Source organism: Callithrix jacchus, chromosome 3 (assembly GCF_049354715.1).
Source record: "Callithrix jacchus isolate 240 chromosome 3, calJac240_pri, whole genome shotgun sequence".
Lineage (NCBI taxonomy): Eukaryota > Metazoa > Chordata > Mammalia > Primates > Cebidae > Callithrix > Callithrix jacchus.
In genome coordinates this window covers 129,178,632-129,196,680 of record NC_133504.1, presented here as the reverse complement: position 1 = coordinate 129,196,680, position 18,049 = coordinate 129,178,632, and the positions used below count along the sequence as shown (strand labels likewise).

General features: G+C 37.6%; 2 protein-coding genes across 4 annotated transcripts in view; one reads left to right on the top strand and one right to left on the bottom strand.

Moving 5' to 3' along the window:
* The window catches only part of LOC100388298 (transmembrane serine protease 11B), a 35,179-nt gene extending 20,550 nt beyond the window's left edge, over positions 1-14,629 (bottom strand). Inside the window, exons 1-5 of the mRNA XM_035292408.3 lie at positions 14,602-14,629; positions 13,418-13,541; positions 12,424-12,517; positions 9,375-9,711; positions 6,793-6,865 (exon numbers count right to left, since the gene is read on the bottom strand). Of these exons, the coding sequence (XP_035148299.2) occupies positions 6,793-6,865; positions 9,375-9,711; positions 12,424-12,517; positions 13,418-13,541; positions 14,602-14,629 (656 nt within the window). The remainder of the gene's footprint in view (positions 1-6,792; positions 6,866-9,374; positions 9,712-12,423; positions 12,518-13,417; positions 13,542-14,601) is intronic.
* The window catches only part of LOC144581955 (uncharacterized), a 134,016-nt gene that overhangs the window by 57,224 nt on the left and 58,743 nt on the right, over positions 1-18,049 (top strand). The gene's annotated exons all lie outside the window — the stretch shown is intronic.

Here is an 18,049-nt window from a genome sequence, read left to right as displayed (position 1 = left end):
CCCTTCTTCCTGTTTATTTCTACATAGTATTTGGTTCTTATTAGCACTAATTTCTTTTTGTTTACAATGATATTTTGAGTTTAATTGGCTAGCAAACTAACAGAGGCCTTTTTTTCATCCTCGGACATCTTTATTTATTTGCTTATTTGTTAATTATATTTAATAGACTTCATTTTATAAAGCAGTTTTAGGTTCACAGCAAAATTAAATTGTGGGTACAAAGATTTTCCATAGATGCTCTCTGCCCCCACACGTGCTTACCCTTCTCTGTTTATCAACATCCCCCATCAGAGCAGTATGGTTCTTACAACTGTTGAACCTAAATTGACATATCATGATCACCCAGAGTCCATAATTTACATTAAGATTCACTCTAGGTATTGTACATTCTATGGTTTGGACAACTTTATAATGGCATGTTTCTACCATTATAGTATCATATAGAGTAGTTTCACTGCCCTAAGAATTAACCAAGAAGACTTTTTTACTATCCTCTACCTTAATACACTCACTTCTAATAGGACCTACTTCACAAAATAGCAAAATCAGAAGCTCAAACTTATTAGTAGTGTCCATTATGACCCAGCTCTAGGGAATTGCTTCACATTTTTCAAACTCATGAAACATATCTTTCTGACCAAGATGTCATGTAGTTAACTTAAAATGGGAGGTATGTATTCCCTGTTTATGACCCATAAGAAGAAAAGTCTCAAGGAACCTGGGTTTCTTCTCAATAAGCATGAGATTTTACAAGTAATATGTATATATCAAATCCAAGTACTCTGGAACGTAACTGCCCACTTCCTACAAATCTTTTATATTAAAACATCATTTTTACACATTGGTAATTATTGTTACTAAAAATATAACTTCAATATATATATTTTTTCTTTTTTTAATAGTCACCTTGGCTTCTGATGATTATATAATCTGTTCCTACTAAGGACATGAGAGAAGATTGACATGCTTTGATAATTCATGTAAATATAATGAACATTAATAAAAATCTTTTGATAGAGATGAAATTGCTGTCTCATGAGTTTCAGCCTCTTTGTAAAATTAATTACATCCTAAGGTACTAAGAGTATTTACAAGTGAAACTGCAGAAGTATGACAGCTGATGTTTATGATGAATATTAAAATGAGAGGAATATGAGAGTGGAGATAATACAGTTTATTTTTTTAACTAGGAAAAGTTGGTATTGAAAACCATAGTCCAGGCATGGTGGCTCATGCCTGTAATCCCAGCACTTTGGGAGACCAAGGCTGGTGGATCACCTGAGGTCAGAAGTTTGCGACCAGCCTGGTCAACATGGCAAAACTCCCATCTCTACTAAAAATAGAAAAATTAACCGAGCTTGGTGGCAGGAACCTGTAAACCCAGCTACTTGGGAGGCTGAGGCAGGAGAATCATTGAACCCTGGAGGGGGAAGTTGCAGTGAGCCAACTGGAGTGCACTGCACTCCAGCCTGGGTTACAAGAGCAAAACTTCGTCTCAAAAAAAAAGAAAAAGAAAGAAAGAAAAACCATTTCCCACTGATATCAATTTTGAGGAGAAAAAAGCCACAATAAATTCCTAAAAGCATGACTGGGCAAATCTAAAAATTGGAAGGAATTATTACTTTATGCCAATATTGGTTCACTTATAATAAATAGTTTTTAAAATAGAGATTCTAATTATGCTCTCAAAATTACCTTGCTTGAAGCAGCAGGTTTTTGTTGGTTTAAGCTCCGATTTCCACATTAGTAGCACCATCTAAAGTCCTACCTGTATATTTCCTTATGGAAAAAGTCAATTTTTCATGGCACACAATGGAATTTATATAGTACTGCCTTCATATTTATTTTTAAATATAGAACTACATTTTAGAGAGTATCATTAATATTAAAAATTAACATAAAACAAAACTACTAAATTCATAGGGTATATATAAGTAATTAAAATTGCAAAAGAAACCTTATTCTTTTCCATATAGTATTAGTAAGGATTTGACTGAGTTTATTTGGATATTTTCCTCCTTTGGTTCCTATATGCCTATATGCCTGCGAAGCCTCCCACCCTTCTCCCTGACATTCTACTTCACAGATCCCTCACCATGACTTGCCTTGGAGCCCTTCAGGATGAATCCCATTTTGCCCTTTTTCTCTGTTCATATCATTCACCTTAGGAACCTCTAAACTCCCAATTCATGGTAGTCCCATTCTTTAATATAGGTCCTTCTCACTCCTTTCACTGGCTCTCTAAACCCTACTATATGGCAATCTCTGGAAGTCACAGTATGCTTTCTGTAACTTCTTTATGACTTCAATCTTGTCTCCAAACCTCCTCTTCATATTCTTGCTTAAACTGGAACCTGGCTTTCCTCTAGTATGCAGACTTCATTGCCATCCTCTTATATGGTGCCTGTTGTTTACCTACCACTCCTTTTACTGCTGTCCCTGTAGGTGGAGTTCGTGTACTACTCACTACTCAGTGCCACTTCCAGATCACTGTCCCTCTGCTCTCTAAAATCAGATTGTATGCTAATATGCCTCTGTCTCATGGGGTATATTATGGATTCATATGGAAGGTGTCATATGCTAAAAATAAAATGGCCACCTATATACACCAGGTCTTAATCCCTAGAACCTGTGTTATAAGAAATATAAAAAGGCTGGTCTTTGAAAATCTGATTAAGAATTTTAACATAAGGATAATTTTTTAAACTATAGATACAAAAGTACATGTGCAGACTTGTTACATGAGTATATTGAACCCAGGTAGTGATTATGTTACCCAATAGGTAGTTTTTCAACCCACCTCCATCCTGCCCCCTCGAGTAGTCCTCAGTGTCTTTTCCCACATTTGTGCCTGGGTGTGCTCAATGTTTAGCTTCTACTTGTAAGTGAAAATATGAGTTATTTGGTTTTCTGTTTTCATGTTAATTCCCTCAGGATTATAGCCTCCAGCTCCATCAATATTGCTTCAAATGACATGATTTCATTCTTTTTTATGACTGCATAATATTCCATGCTATATATGTATCACATTTTCTTTATCCAAGCCACCATAGATGGGCACCTAGGTTGATTCCATGTCCTTGTTATTGTGAATAGTTTTTGTGTGTCTTTTTTGGCATAATTATCTATTTTCCTTTGAGTATATAACCAGTAGTGAGATTGCTGGGTTGAATGGCAGCTCTGTTTAAGTTCTTTGTGAAATCTCCACACTGTTTTCCACAGTGGCAGAACTAATTTATATTCCCACCAGCAGTGTATTAGATATCCTTTTTCTCCACATTTATACCAGCATCTGTTGTCTTTAGACTTTTTAAAAATGGCCATTCTGACTGGTGTGAAATGGTATCTCATTATACTTTTGACAAAAACAAGCAAGGGAGAAAGGACTTCCCATTCAATTAATGGTCCTGGGATAGCTGGCTAGCCATATGCAAAAGATTCAAGCTGGATCCTTACCTTTTGTCTGTATACAAACATTAACTCAAAGGGATTATTATTGATTGCTCTGGTGGGCTCTAAATCAAATCACAAGTGTCTTTACAAAGGAGAGGTAAAGAGACAATAAATAGATATTCAAAAGAAGAACAGGAAGTGTGAAGACAGAATTTGGAATGATGTGACCACAGTCACTTTACTTTTGTTTAATTTTTAAATTTTGTGTGTACATAATAGGAGTATATATTTATGGGGTATAAGTGATAGTTAAATACAAGCATATAATGCATAATAATCACCACAGGGTAAAGGGGATGTCCATCACAGCAAGCATTTATCCTTTCTTTATGTTACAAACAATCCAATTATAATCTTTTAGTTACTTGAAAATGCACAATAAATAATTCCCACCTGTTTTTTTTTTTTGAGACAGGTTCTCACACCTCTTGCCCAGGCTGGCATGCAGTGGCACAATCATGGCTTACAGCAACCTCAATTTCTCAGGTTCAAGAGATCTTCCTGCCTCAGCCTCTTGAGTAGCTTGGACTACAGGAGTACACCTCCACACCCAGCTAATTTTTGTGTTTTTTTGTAGAGATGGGTTTTTGCTATTTTGCCCAGGCTGGTCTTGAACTCCTGAGCTCAAGTGATTCTCCTGCCTTAGCCTCCCAGATTGCTGAGATTCAAGCATGAGTTACCATGTCCAAATAATTCCCACACTTTTGAAGTTCTGTTTGAAAATGTCTTTGGGCCAGGAGCAGTGGCCTCATGCCTTTGGGAGGCAGAGGTGGGTGGGTCATGAGGTCAAGAGATCGAGACCATCCTGGTCAACATGGTGAAACCCGTCTCTACTAAAAATATTTTTAAAAATTAGCTGGGCATGGTGGCGCACGCCTGTAATCCCAGCTACTCGGGAGGCTGAGGCAGGAGAATTGCCTGAACTCAGGAGGCGGAGGTTGCAGTGAGCCGAGATCGCACCATTGCACTCCACCCTGGGTAAAAAGAGTGAAACTGTCTCAAAAAAAAAAAAAAAAGAAAAAAAAGAAAATGTCTTTGTAGAAAGCCCTACTCAGAATGATATGTTAATTTAGAATTGAAATAACCCAAAAAATTCACTGTGAATAAGGTGTTGCAGGCCTAAGGGAAAACCATGTACTCTTACTTCACACAATATGATTGTGAACCATCATTTTCTAGATTTACTTTTATCTGGACCTTTTAGTAGCTAACAGATAGTTCTCAAATACTTTGTCTATTGGCTGGGGGTATATTATTTATCACAAGAAGATATTTACCACTAGAAAATAATCTGATTTTCCCAGGTGTGGTGGCTCACGCCTGTGTTCCCAGCACTTTGGGAGGCTGAGGTGGGTGAATCATGAGGTCAGAAGATCAAGACCATCCTGGCCAGCATGGTGAAACCCTGTCTCTACTGAAAAAATACAAAAATTAGCTGGGCATGGTGGCATGCACCTGTAGTCCCTGCTACTTGGGAGCCTGAGGCAGAATTGCTTGAACCCAGGAGGCAGAGGTTGCAGTGAGCCAAGATGGTGCCACTGCACTCCAGCCTGGTGACAGAGCAAGACTCTGTCTCAAATAATCATCATCATCATCATCATTATCATCATCATCTGATTCTTTCTTCAGTGAGCAAGACTTTTGTTTTTCCCCATAGGGGATAATTATATATATTATTTCTCTAACATATAAGTAAAAAATATATTCAGTATGAGATCAGCAATTTATGACATGATTTCAGATTTAAATGTTAAAGCTGAAAGATCAACTCTAGGTGGAACATGGTAGAAGGCCAATACAGGTGGATCACTTGGACCCAGGAGTTTGAGGCCAGCCTGGCAATATGACAAAACCCTGTGTCTACAAAAAAATACAAGAATTAGCTGGGTGTGGTGGCATGTACCTGTAGTCTCACCTACTCAGGAGGCTGAGGTAGGAGGTTGGCTTGAGCCCAGGTGGTCAAGACTGCAGTAAGCCATGATCATGCCCCTGCACTCCAGCCTGGGTGAGACTCTGTCTCAAAAAAATAAAAAAAAAATAAGGTTAACAATAGAGTGTGGTACATGTCATCAATAGTCTAAATGTTACCAGTCTAAGGACATCCAGACAAAAGGTAGTGGGCAATAGAGCCAAAATCAAGTCAGGAAAAAAAGACTTTTATCTAAATAAGTGAAGTTTTAAAAGTGTAAAATTTAATAACTTTCTTCTACTTTAGGTTAGTTTATGCATCATTTTCTTTTTTAGTCTTTTTAATGTCTTAACTGCCGTTTCACGCTTTCAATTATTTTATTAATTTATTAATTATAATGCAGTTGGCCACTTTCTCTTTGTCCAGATACTTTCTTCCTCAGTTTTCTTAAGAACACATATCTGGAAGCCATAAAAAAAAATTGCAGGGACATAGATGAAGCTGGAAGCTGTCATTCTCAGCAAACTAACACAGGCACAGAAAACCAAACACCACATCGTCTCACTTATAAATGGGACTTTAACAATGAAACACATGGACACAGGGAGGGGAACATCATACACTGGGGCCTGTTGAGGGGTGTGGGGCAAAGGGAGGAAGAACATTAAGACAAATACCTAATGCATGCAGGGCTTAAAATCTAGATGATGGGTTGGTAGGAGCAGTAAACCACCATGGCTCATGTATACCTATGTTACAAACCTGCACATTTTGTACATGTATCCCAGAACTTAAAGTAAAATTTAAAATAATAATAATAATAAAAAAGAACATATCTCTAATCACTTCTTAATCTCCTTTACTTTTTTAAAAGAACTTTAAATTTTGTAGTTTTTAGGTTGCCGAGACCAGCTCAGTCATAGAGACCCCAACCCAGGCAGCACTGAAGGAATTAAGAAACAGACATAAAGATAAAGTGCAAAGGTGGGATATCAGGGGGCTTCAGCATTCCCAGCTGAGACCCTTGATCAGAGTTTGACCCACATATTTATTGACAGCAAACAAGCAATAATCATCATTACCCCAGTTTATAGATTAACTAAAAACATTCTTCTCAGCGAACAAACCATTCTTTACTAGTGGCAAGAAACACTAGTAAATAGGCTCTGACAAGTGTATCTACCACAACAGGAACAGGTTAGGGCACCAGTTGTTAATGCTATTGTTTGTGGTCCAGGATGCCTTTAAGTGGTCTTCTGCCGTGGATGAGTCAGGTATTTCTTTCCCTCACTCCAGTAAACTGACAACCTCCAGCAGTGTGTGTCACTGCCATCACCAGTATGTTACAGTGCTATAGATATTTTGTCTATGGCCAGTTTTTTTAAGGCCCGTTTATGACAGGCTTAGGGCCTTTTCCTTTTTGATTTTACAAAGCAGTAAAGGCAAGGGCAGCTTTGTCACAGTGGGCTACTTCTTGCAGGATTCGGGATCCACATCTGCAGACTATACAAAGACAAACAACACAGATTAAAAGCACAATCATCATTGAAATCACAGAACCTCCCAGTGTTTTTATCCACTTGAGAGGATTTATGGCTGCTAATCCATTATTGGCTCCTTCAAGTACTTCAGTTTCTGGCATTAATGTCAAGTGTGCCTGAGAGGCTTGAAGTACCTGCTTTTTTAGTTTTGCAATATTCAAAGATAAATTTCCAGTATGACCCTTTAAATATCTTTTAACTTTTTTCCATTTATGCTCTGATTCATTATAAAGGTGAGGAGCAACACAGATACCAGAAGTATTCCAATCACATTTCGGTTGCATTCTATATTCTAAACTCGTTATGCGATCTCCCAACCATACGACAGTTTGTCAGAGATCATTAATCTGATTAGCTGTGTTCTGATCTATTTTAGTTTGAGAATTCCACATCAAGGTATAGTTTTTCTGTCAATTATTAACAAACTTTGCTGTACTTACTGACAAATGCAGAACCACTCCTGCTGCAGTGGCTGTAGCCATAACTGTAATTAGACCCACAATGATTAAAATTAAAGTTGCAATGAATTTTCTGATACATTTTAAAACCTTTTATAAAATTTCAGTGAGAATATGTACTGATGGGGATGTTTCCCAGGGACAAGATAGATTTACTGGTAGCCATATTCCCTCTTGGGCCTTTACTAGTAATTTGTAGTTATAAGAGTCAAACATAAGGCATTAATTCAAGAAAACAGTTTACAATTGTGACATGTTACCTGGGAGTTAAGAAAATTGATCTGTAACCTTCCCATTACTAAGAGATAAGGAGGGCTGACACAACTCTGAATCCAAAGAGTTTTTATCTTTTACAAATTCTAATGAATACTAATGATTGTAGCAGGATCCTATATAATTTCCTTCCCAGACCTTTATTGGTTTCAGGGCCATACATGATTTCCAACGTTCTTTTTGTTCAGTTTCCAATTTTGGCCAAATCATTTTTGGTGGTCATCCTACCATGCCTGTATTTCTCCAAATAATAATGACATTTGTTTCAGTGCATATTGACTCAAAACTGTTATTAGTTTTTGTATTTAAGTAATTCTGTGTCACAACAAGAGGGTTAACTGGTGCAATTAATGCTAAATATTCCCTTAGGGGACCAATTAATTACAATTTCATGGGAATCATTGTGGAGCACCTCAGCCTCTACCAAAACACAGTCTTCCCAAATTAATATTTTTAACTTAGAGGACCACTCTTTATTTTGTCTGCATTTAGGTTTTGAGGAGCAAAACATAATTGTTTTATTTCCTGAATAATTACAAAAAATACTAAGGCCAGAAATCATATGTAAATAAAGGAGGGAAAGAAATATATGCCCAGATGTGAAATTTTCTTTTACTTTTGCCCCAACTTCAGGAGTACTCACTGTAATGGTGATAACCGCTGCTCACCGTAAGGCTTTAAATGTCTGGATGGTACCCACACCAGTTGTTGATTTGGACCCGGAGAAACACAGCAAATCCTCTCCCGTGTTATTACATTGTCTTTTTCTCAGCCTTTTGTTAATGGGTCTCACCACCACATTAATTGACCTAAGTTCTCTTCTGTGGATTGTTTATTCAGGTATTGTTCAGTGCTGTTATTTGTCCTCATCTTGGCAAACTTAAAAAATTTAAAGTTAGTAATGCTAAGTTAAGTTGCATTTGTGGGGTTCTATATTCACCGTTCCCCATTTGATTTTTGTAAATGCTGTTTAAGGGAAAGATTTATTTTTTCTACAATAGCCTGTCCCTGAGAATTATATGGGATACCTGTAGTATGAGTAATGTTTCATTCTTTAAAATATGCTGCTAAAGAATGACTAACATATTTAAGGCATTATCAGTTTTTGTGGAAGAGGGAATTTCCAAAACAGCAAAACACTGTATTAGATATTGTTTGACACAGGCTGATGGTTTACCAGTTTGACAGGTTGCCCAAACAAAATGAGAAAAAGTATCTACAAAAACGTGGACATATGCTAATTTTCTAAAAGAAGGAACATGGGTAACATCCATTTGCCAAAGACAGTTTGCTTTTAATCCACAAGGGTTAACACTCCCTGTAAAGGACAGAGAATGAATTATTTGACAGGTTGGACATTGTTGAATAATGGCTTTAGCCTTTCTCCAAGTAATATTATAACATCCTTTAAGACCAGAGGCATGGCCGGGCGCGGTGGCTCTAGCCTGTAATCCCAGCACTTTGGGAGGCCGAGGCAGGTGGATCACGAGGTCAAGAGATCGAGACCATCCTGGTCAACATGGTGAAACCCCGTCCCCACTAAAAATACAAAAAATTAGCTGGGCACGGTGGCGCGTGCCTGTAATCCCAGCTACTCGGGAGGCTGAGGCAGGAGAATTGCCTGAACCCAGGAGGCGGAGGTTGCGGTGAGCCGAGATCGCGCCATTGCACTCCAGCCTGGGTAACAAGAGCGGAACTCCGTCTCAAAAAAAAAAAAAAAAAAAGACCAGAGGCATTTACTTGGGTCAAAGTGTGAAATGTCAGCATTTAACAATGCTGTCACCACTAAGCAATCAGCCGTTTGATTCCCTGCAGTTAAAGGTCCTGGAAGAGGTGTGTGAAGCCTAATATGAGTGATGTAAAAAGGGTGCGTTCTATTTCTAATTGCAATTTGTAACTGGATAAATAAACTCATCAGTTGTTCATCTGTATTAAATCGAAGCTGAGCATTTTCAATTGATTGTGTAGAATGAACCACATATGAAGAATCAGAAGCTACATTCACAGGCATCTCAAAAGCAGTTAAGACTTCAATTACAGCTGCAAGCTCTGCTTTTTGGGCTGAAGTATACAGTGTCTGCAAAATTTTACTTTTTGACCAAGAATAAGAAGCTTTGCCATTGCTTGATCCGTCTGTGAAAACATTTTCAGCCCCTTCAATTGGTTTGGATTTAATTGTTGTAGGGAGAATCCAATTAGTTAATTTTAAAAATTGAAATAATTTTGTTTTTTGAAAATGATTATCAAGAACACCCATGAAATCAGCTAAATGGATTTGCCAAGTAAGACTATTCATAAAGGCCTGTTATATTATGCCTTTGTAAGAGGGACAATAATTTTTCCAGGGTCATATCCATGTAATTTAACAATTTGAGTTCTCCCATTTCCTATCAGAGTGGCAGTTTGATCCAAATAAGGAGTCAGAGTCCGTGAATTTGTAAGAGAAAGAAAAAGCCATTGCACCAAGTCTTGCTCTTGAACAATAATACCAGTGAGTGCGTGCTGAGTTGGAAAAATTAATAAATCTGAAGTTTTTTCTGGATCTATTCTATTTATTTGAGCCTTATGCACTTACTTCTCAATGAGCTGTAACTCTGCCTCAGCCTCCTTTGTTAATTGTCGAGGGCTAGAGAGACTAGGATCGCCTCTAAGGATAGGAAATAGATTACTCATGGCATAGGTAGGAATGCCTAGAGCAGGTCGTATATCCAATTAATATCCCTTAGTAATTTTTGAAAGTCATTTAATGTTTTTAATCAATCCCTGTATATGGTTACTTTTTGTGGCACGATGGTAGTGTCAATCACTAAGGTTCCCAAGTACAAGTAAGGAGTAGTAGTCTGAATTTTGTCAGGAGCTATATTAAACCAGCATGACACATTGAATTTTGCAAGTGATCATAACATTGAAGTAATATTTCCTGAGTGGGAGCAGCACAAAGAATATCATCCATATAATGAATAATGTAACACTGTGAAAATTCCTTTTTGATAGGCTCAATAACTTGGCCCACGCAAGTTTGACAAATTGCGGGACTGTTTAACATTCCTGTGGCAACACTCTCCAGTGATATCTTTTAGCAGGTTTTTTTATTATTTATAGAAGGAATAGCGAGTGCAAATCTCTCAAACACCTTTTCTGACAAAAGAATTGTAAAGAAACAGTCCTTCAAATAAATCACAATTAGTGGCCCATTTTTTGGAATCATAGCAGGAGAAGGCAATCCTGGCTGTCATGCTCCCATAGGTTGTATAACTGAATTAATGGCTCTAAGACTTGTCAACATTCTCCATTTACCTGATTTTTTCTTAATAACAAAGACTGGAGAATTCCAGAGGAAAACTGCTGGAGCTGTGTGTCCCTTTTCTAATTATTCAGTAACTAAGTCCTCTAAAGCCTACAGTTTCTCTGTACTCAGCAGCCATTGTTCTATCCAAATTGGCCTGTTTGTTAACCATTTTAGAGGTATTCGTTTGGGAGGCTTAGCAATGGCCACCATCAAAAATAATATCCTGGACCCTGACAAGAATTCTGTTTTTCCACTTTAAGTGGTTCCTTTAACCCTTGCAAATTTTTTCCTAATCCCATGCCAGCCACACACCTCATCTCTTGCATCATATGCTGACTTTGAGGGCTATATAGTTGTTCTGGAATTAACATTTGTGCTCCCCACTGCTGTAATAAATCTCTTTCCCATAAATTTATAGGTACAGAAGTTACAATTGATTTAATAGTCCCAGATTGTTCATTGGGTCTTTTACAATGCAAAATATAACTGCTTTGATATACTTTAGGGGCTTTGCCAACTCCAACTATGTTCAATTGAGTGGGTTGAATTGGCCACGCAGATGGCCAAGGCTGTAGAGAATGATTGAAATGTCTGCTCCTGTATTTACTAATCCTTCAAATTTCTTTCCCTGAATAGTTATTTCACAAGTAAGATATTTATCAGTAATTTGATTTACCCAGTAAGCTGCTTTGCATTGTTTACTTGTGCTTCCAAATCCTCCTATTTGTTTAATTTCACTTTTCCCCATTTCCACATACCACACAATCAGGAGCTGTGCTATATGCTCTCATGGCTCTGCTTTCCAGAGGACAGAAGTAGATATAACAATTTAAATTTCCCCATTGTAATCTGAGTTAATGACTCCTGTATGTACTCGCACTCATTTTAAATTTAAACTAGACCTACCTAGAAGTAATTCTACCAACCCTGCTAGCAAGGGTCCACAGACTTCTGTTGGCACTTTTTGTGAGGGTTCCCCGACAGAAGGCTCACAGCTTTTGTGCAGAATAAATCTGTGGCACTACCAGCTATGGCAGGGGACAGATACCGTACAGGGATGAGGGAGTGGCCTGAGTCAGAAATGCCCTGGTTTGGAACAGGGCACAGGATGGGCCCCTCATGCTGTGTCCCAAAATTTTTATCAAACTTAGAGTGACACTGACTAGCCCAATGTTTTCCTTTTTCGCATTTTGGACATATTTCAGGCTCAGTAATTTTCTTTTTTTTTCTAACTGGAGAACTGACTTGCTTATTTTTTCTGTATTCTTAGTATGACCATGCTTTCCACAGTTAAAACAAGTTCCAGGAAATGGAATATTTCCTTTACTCACTTCAGTTCTGCCATTGCTTGGGTCAGCAAAGTAGCCTTATGCAGATAACCTCTGATACTATCATAAGCTTTAATATAGTTAACCAAATGTGCTTTTTCTCTAATGCGTCACAAAGCAGCTTGGTACTCAGGACTGGCATTGTTAAAAGCTAATAACCACAACACTATACCTGAGCAGCTGAATTTGCCATCACCTTTTTTAGAGACTCTTGTAATCTGATTATAAAATCTGCATAAGGTTCTTTTGGTCCCTTCTTGATTGCACTGAAAGAGGGGTATTGTTCTCCTACTGAAGTGATTTTTTTTCCCAAGCTCTAATGCACACTCCTCTAAGCTGCTCTGTGGCATCATCCTGCATGACTGCTTGTTCACCTAAACCAGCTCAGCCACCAAACCCCAAAGTTGGTCTGCAGTTATATTAATTTGAGGTTGGGCCTGGGCATTGTGATGAGCCTGAATGGAAGCTTCATCTGCCCACCAAGTTTTAAATTCTAAGAACTGAGCAGAGGGCCGGGCGCAGTGGCTCACGCCTGTAATCCCAAAACTTTGGGAGGCCGAGGCGGGTGGATCATGAGGTCAAGAGATTGAGACCATCCTGGTCAACCTGGTGAAACCCTGTCTCTACTAAAAATACAAAAATTAGCTGGGCATGGTGGCATGTGCCTGTAATCCCAGCTACTCAGGAGGCTGAGGCAGGAGAATTGCCTGAACTCAGGAGGCGGAGGTTGCAGTGAGCCGAGATTGCACCATTGCACTCCAGCCTGGGTTAAAAAAAATGAGCAGAAGTCAGACAAGCTAGAGTAAGAGGATCCCAGTTAGCAGGAATCATTCAACTGGAGCCAGCAGCATTCTTTAACAGTGCCATTACAAAAGGAGAACCTGGTTCATATTGATTGATAACTTGTTTAAATTTTTTAAGTAATTTAACAGGAAAAGGATCAAATGTAGCCATAATATGGCTGACAAGCATTCATTATCACCCTCATGTCTGGTTTGCTGGATTCCTGCCTGAATAGAATCGAAAACCGTTGCTTGAGGTGCTGGTCGAATAGTCAGTGGGGCAACTACTTTTTGCCCATTGTCCTTTGGAAAAGAAAGATCCAGAGGGCCAAGCCACTCTTTTTCTTTAGAAGAGTGAGGGGGTGCAGAAAGGCACGGACATACCTTCCTTCTTTTACTGTTTTAGCTGGCAAGCAAACCTGCGCTGTCACCTCTTCTGTTACTTTGTTATACTCTCCTTCCTCCTCTGATTCCTCCTCCTCATTATTAGTTTGAAATGGCTCTAATGCTGAACACAATATTGCCCAAACTGACCATACTGAGATTGGAATATCCCCAGCTCCTTCTTTATAAAGCAATGAAAGACAAAGAAAACAGCAGAAGAACAGAGTAAGAAAGCACAGATTCATTGAAAACAACTGACAGAGCAAGGAGCTAGTACTAACTTTAACGCCCCCTTTTCTGAGGAGTTGCTAAAGCAGACTCAAATAAGCCTCATGACTGCTTGACCCTTGTCCCATTTGTTACCCTGATGCTTCCAAGTTTCCCTTCTTACTCACCATGGGGATTGGTTTAAGAATACTCGGGTGTCCTCCAGCTTAGTTCCGCATTCTCAAATCATTTCTCTGGCGACCCTTCACCCTTGGTTCGAGCTCCATGTATGGACACCACTTGCCAAGATCAGCTCAGTCATAGAGACCCCAACCCAGGTGGCACTTAAGGAATTAAGAAACAGACACAAAGATACAGTGCAAAAGGTGAGACATCAGGGGGCTTCAGCATTCCCAGCTGAGAACCTCGAACAGAGTTTGACTGACATATTTATTGACAGCAAGCAAGTGATAATCATCATTACTGCAGGTTATAGATTAACTAAAAGCATTCTTCACAGGGAGCAAAGCATTCTTTACTAGTGGCAAGAAACAGGCTCTGACGCCTATATCTACTGCAACTGAAACACGTCGCTCATGCTATTGTTTGTGTTTCCAGAAGGCCTTTAAGTAGTGTTCCTCTGACCTGGACGGGTCAGGTATTTCTTTCCCTCACTCCAGAAAAGCAACAACCTCCAGCAATGAGCGTCACTGCCACGAGTATGATACAGTGCTATAGATATTTTACTTATGGCCAGTTTCTTTAAGGCCTGTTTATGACAGGCTTAGGGCCTGTTCCTAGCATTAGGTCTTAGTCAAAATATTTCTCTCTTCTCACTCTACCATATCTCTCTGCTGGAGCTTATCCACTCACATGGCTTTAAATGCCACCTATATGGTGACAATAAAAAATGTGTATCTTAAGATCAAATTGCAATTCTTGGTACCAAATTTACTTCTTCAACTCCCCCTACTCACCTGCACCTTTCACATTCTTCATAGACATCTCAAGAATATATCTAAGAGTAAGCTCATGATCTCTTCTCCCAAAACAAGCTCTTTCTCTTTATTCAGCTTTTCTTATCTCAGTAAATGGCTCCTTAGTAGTTTTATTTTGCATGTCAGAAATAAGGGTTCCATTTATCAAGACTCCTCACTCATCCATCCCCATGCTTCACCATTTGTCTATATGGCCAAATTTTCTTGGTAAGTATTTTAAAAATTTATCTGTTTCCTTTTATTACCTCCACTACTACTCCTGTTTATATCACCATCATTTACTACCTGAACTTCGGCAAAAGTTTTGTACCTGAGCTCTCCACATCACACTTGCTGCCTTGCACATAACAGCTCTTCTCTAGACAGAGGGGTCTCCCTGAAACATAACCCTGACTGGGTCCTTCCCTTAATTCCAGCGGCCATCAGGTTTAGGATGAAAGAATCCTCAACACAGCCTACCAGGCCTAATGCAATCTAGTCCCTGACAACTTCTCAGTCTTATCTCAGGCCATGGTTTCTCACTCTCTAAGCTAAAACCACTGTGGCCTTCCTCACAATTTTTATTCACTTCTGGGTTTTCTCATATGCTAATTTCTTGACCAGAACATTCTTCCCCTCACTTCTCATCTTAAAGGCTACTTTTTTCAGGGAAGGCTTCCCTTTATTCTAAGCTAAGTCCCCCTTGGAGATGCTCTTTGCTTCAGTTATGACTTTAACAGTAATTTTATTCATTTTTTTAAAATTCAGTGTCTGTCTTCCTTGCTAGATAGTAGTCAGGGGAAACAGACAGATGTCTAATTCACTATTTTCTTTAAAGCAGCTAGATTAGAGCCATGCCCTTAATACCTGTTTGATCAATATATATTGAATACATTATGATATTTTACTTTTTCTTTGACTTATTTGAATTTTCTTTGATATTTATTTATATTTACTCTGTAAGTTACAATATTCTTTTCTTCTCTCTGACTTTTGAAAGGCTACCATCCATTATGGGCAACGACTACTTCCCATCTACTTTCTGCACTGTCACACTTTCTAAGCTATGTAACTTGAGAGATTCATAGGCCAACATCTTATTTTGAAGATAATACTATGTTTTAACCTATATTAATAAAACATTTGAACTACCAGATTAGGACCATCTTTTCAAGTACAAACCTTCTCATCTGCCCACAGAAATGATGTAACATCAACCTTTGGTCACTGCTCATATGATGATTGGTTATTGGAGAAGATGTGGTACAAAGAATTGAGGGGGGGGGGCTCTTTCAAGAAAATAATTTTTGACAAAACCTTCCCAAGTTCAATTTTAATAAGTATGTGTATTGAATCTTTGAATATAGAAGGTGAAATATTAAAGCATTTGAAGTATTTCTCACATTTTTCCACTTGCTATGTATTTATTGATAATAAAGTATTATACAAGAATTACTATGGGAAATATCTTCCTCACTCTTCTATTTCATTATGAGAGAAAAAAAATTGACCACAGATAGCATTAATTATAAAAGACTCTTTAGGTCAGGATTTATTTCTCTGCCAATTACTCTTTTAAAATAAGCAAAACCAATAATGTAATATTTATTAAGCAGTCCAGAAATGTTTGGAATACCAGAGTTTCTTGAGAAAGAAAGCTTTCTAATTCTCCAGTGGTTAAAGAATGTGGTGTGAAGTATTTCTGTTCTGAAGATTCAATTATAATTTTCTCAATGACCTATACCTGGCAAATTTTTGTTTTAATGTGGCTCTCATAAACAAAATCTGGCTGGTTTAAAAAAAAAATCACAATCTCTGAGTGTACTGGATACTGTGATGTGCTTCCCAGATTTCCTTTCAAGATCAAAGCAGTCATTCCTCTAGCTGCCAGGAGTTGTACTAGGTAGTAGTTTATAGCTCAGTACCTACACAGAAAATTGTGCTCAACCAAAAGAGCAGCCATCATCCAATGACTAATTACTGGGAAGGGAAGAAAATGGTTTCAAAGCCCTTGTGTCAAGTGAAATAACTCAGAAAGAAAGTTGAATACCACATGTTCTCACTTATAAATGGGAACTAAACAAAGGGAATACAGAGTGGAGTAATAAACACTAGAAACTACAAAAGGTGGGAGCATATGAGAGGCATGAGGGTTGAAAAATTACCTATTGGGTACAACATTCACTATTCAGGTGATAGGTATACTAAAAGCCCAAGCTTCACCAGTATACAATATATGCATGCAATAAATCTGCACTTGTATCCTCTGAATATATAAAAATAAAAACTAAGAATAAAATTTTTAAAAGCTACAGTCTTTGATTCAATTCCAGACATGTCTGAGAGGCCATCTCAGCCTCAGAGATCTGTGTGGTATTGATTGAGGTCCTTGTGGCAATTCCTTCCTCTTCTAAATCTTGCTTCCTCACTGTTTTCTAGGTATTACTTCTGTGAGCATTGTTTGATAAACCCCTATATGCAAATGTCTGTCATAGAATCTATTTTCTGATAATTTATGGCAGATTATCTCTGTCTTTTAAATGAATTTAACTCATTTATGTTTATTATGATTATGTACATATTTGGGCTTGTTTCTATAATCTTATTTTATGACTTACATTGATTTATTTTTATTGTTATTTTCTTCTTTGCAATCAATTAAGCATATTTATTTTTTGTAATTTCTGGCAAGTTGAAAATTCCATATTCAAATTATATAATGATAATAATGTAATTATCTCATTCAGTTTCTAGCAAAGTTAAAACATATTTGTCTATCATTAGGGCTAACAGTTTCTACAAGAAAAGAATGTTAGCATCCATTCCCTTCTTCTATTAAAATAATCAGGCATTTTAATTGTAGATTTTTTTTAATGTTATATGAGGAATATAACTGCAAGGTAAAAGTTTTTCTGGTGCCTTTTAATAATCTTTATTTTTTTGGTCTCAGGTATAGTTTTTCTAATGTACATTAATTTTTTTAAAACTATATATTTTTAACACTTAAATGCTAAATGTGAGCCCTACTCATGTCACAAATAATTTCCAAAAGCTAATCATTAAAAACATAAAATGATATAAAGAGTAATAAAAAGGAATCTTGAAAGTTTTGTATACATTATTGAGTGTGGAAAAATTATGACACAAAACCTAGCAGTTTGACACCTTAAGAAATGTAAAACTGCAATATGATAAATGTCATTTATATAATGTTAAAAGCAAGTGACTAATTAGGGGAAAAAACTTACTGAATATGTAAAAGAGGATTAATAGTCATAGTATATAAAGAGACCCAACACATCAATAAGAAAAAGAATTTTTTTAGAAAAAAAATTGTATGACTAATTCAAATTAGTCTTTACTGAGAAAAGAAAAATAGCTCAGAGTACTTTGGGCTATGTGAGATCTGCATAATTACCAGGATCAGAAAGACACAAGCATGGCAATT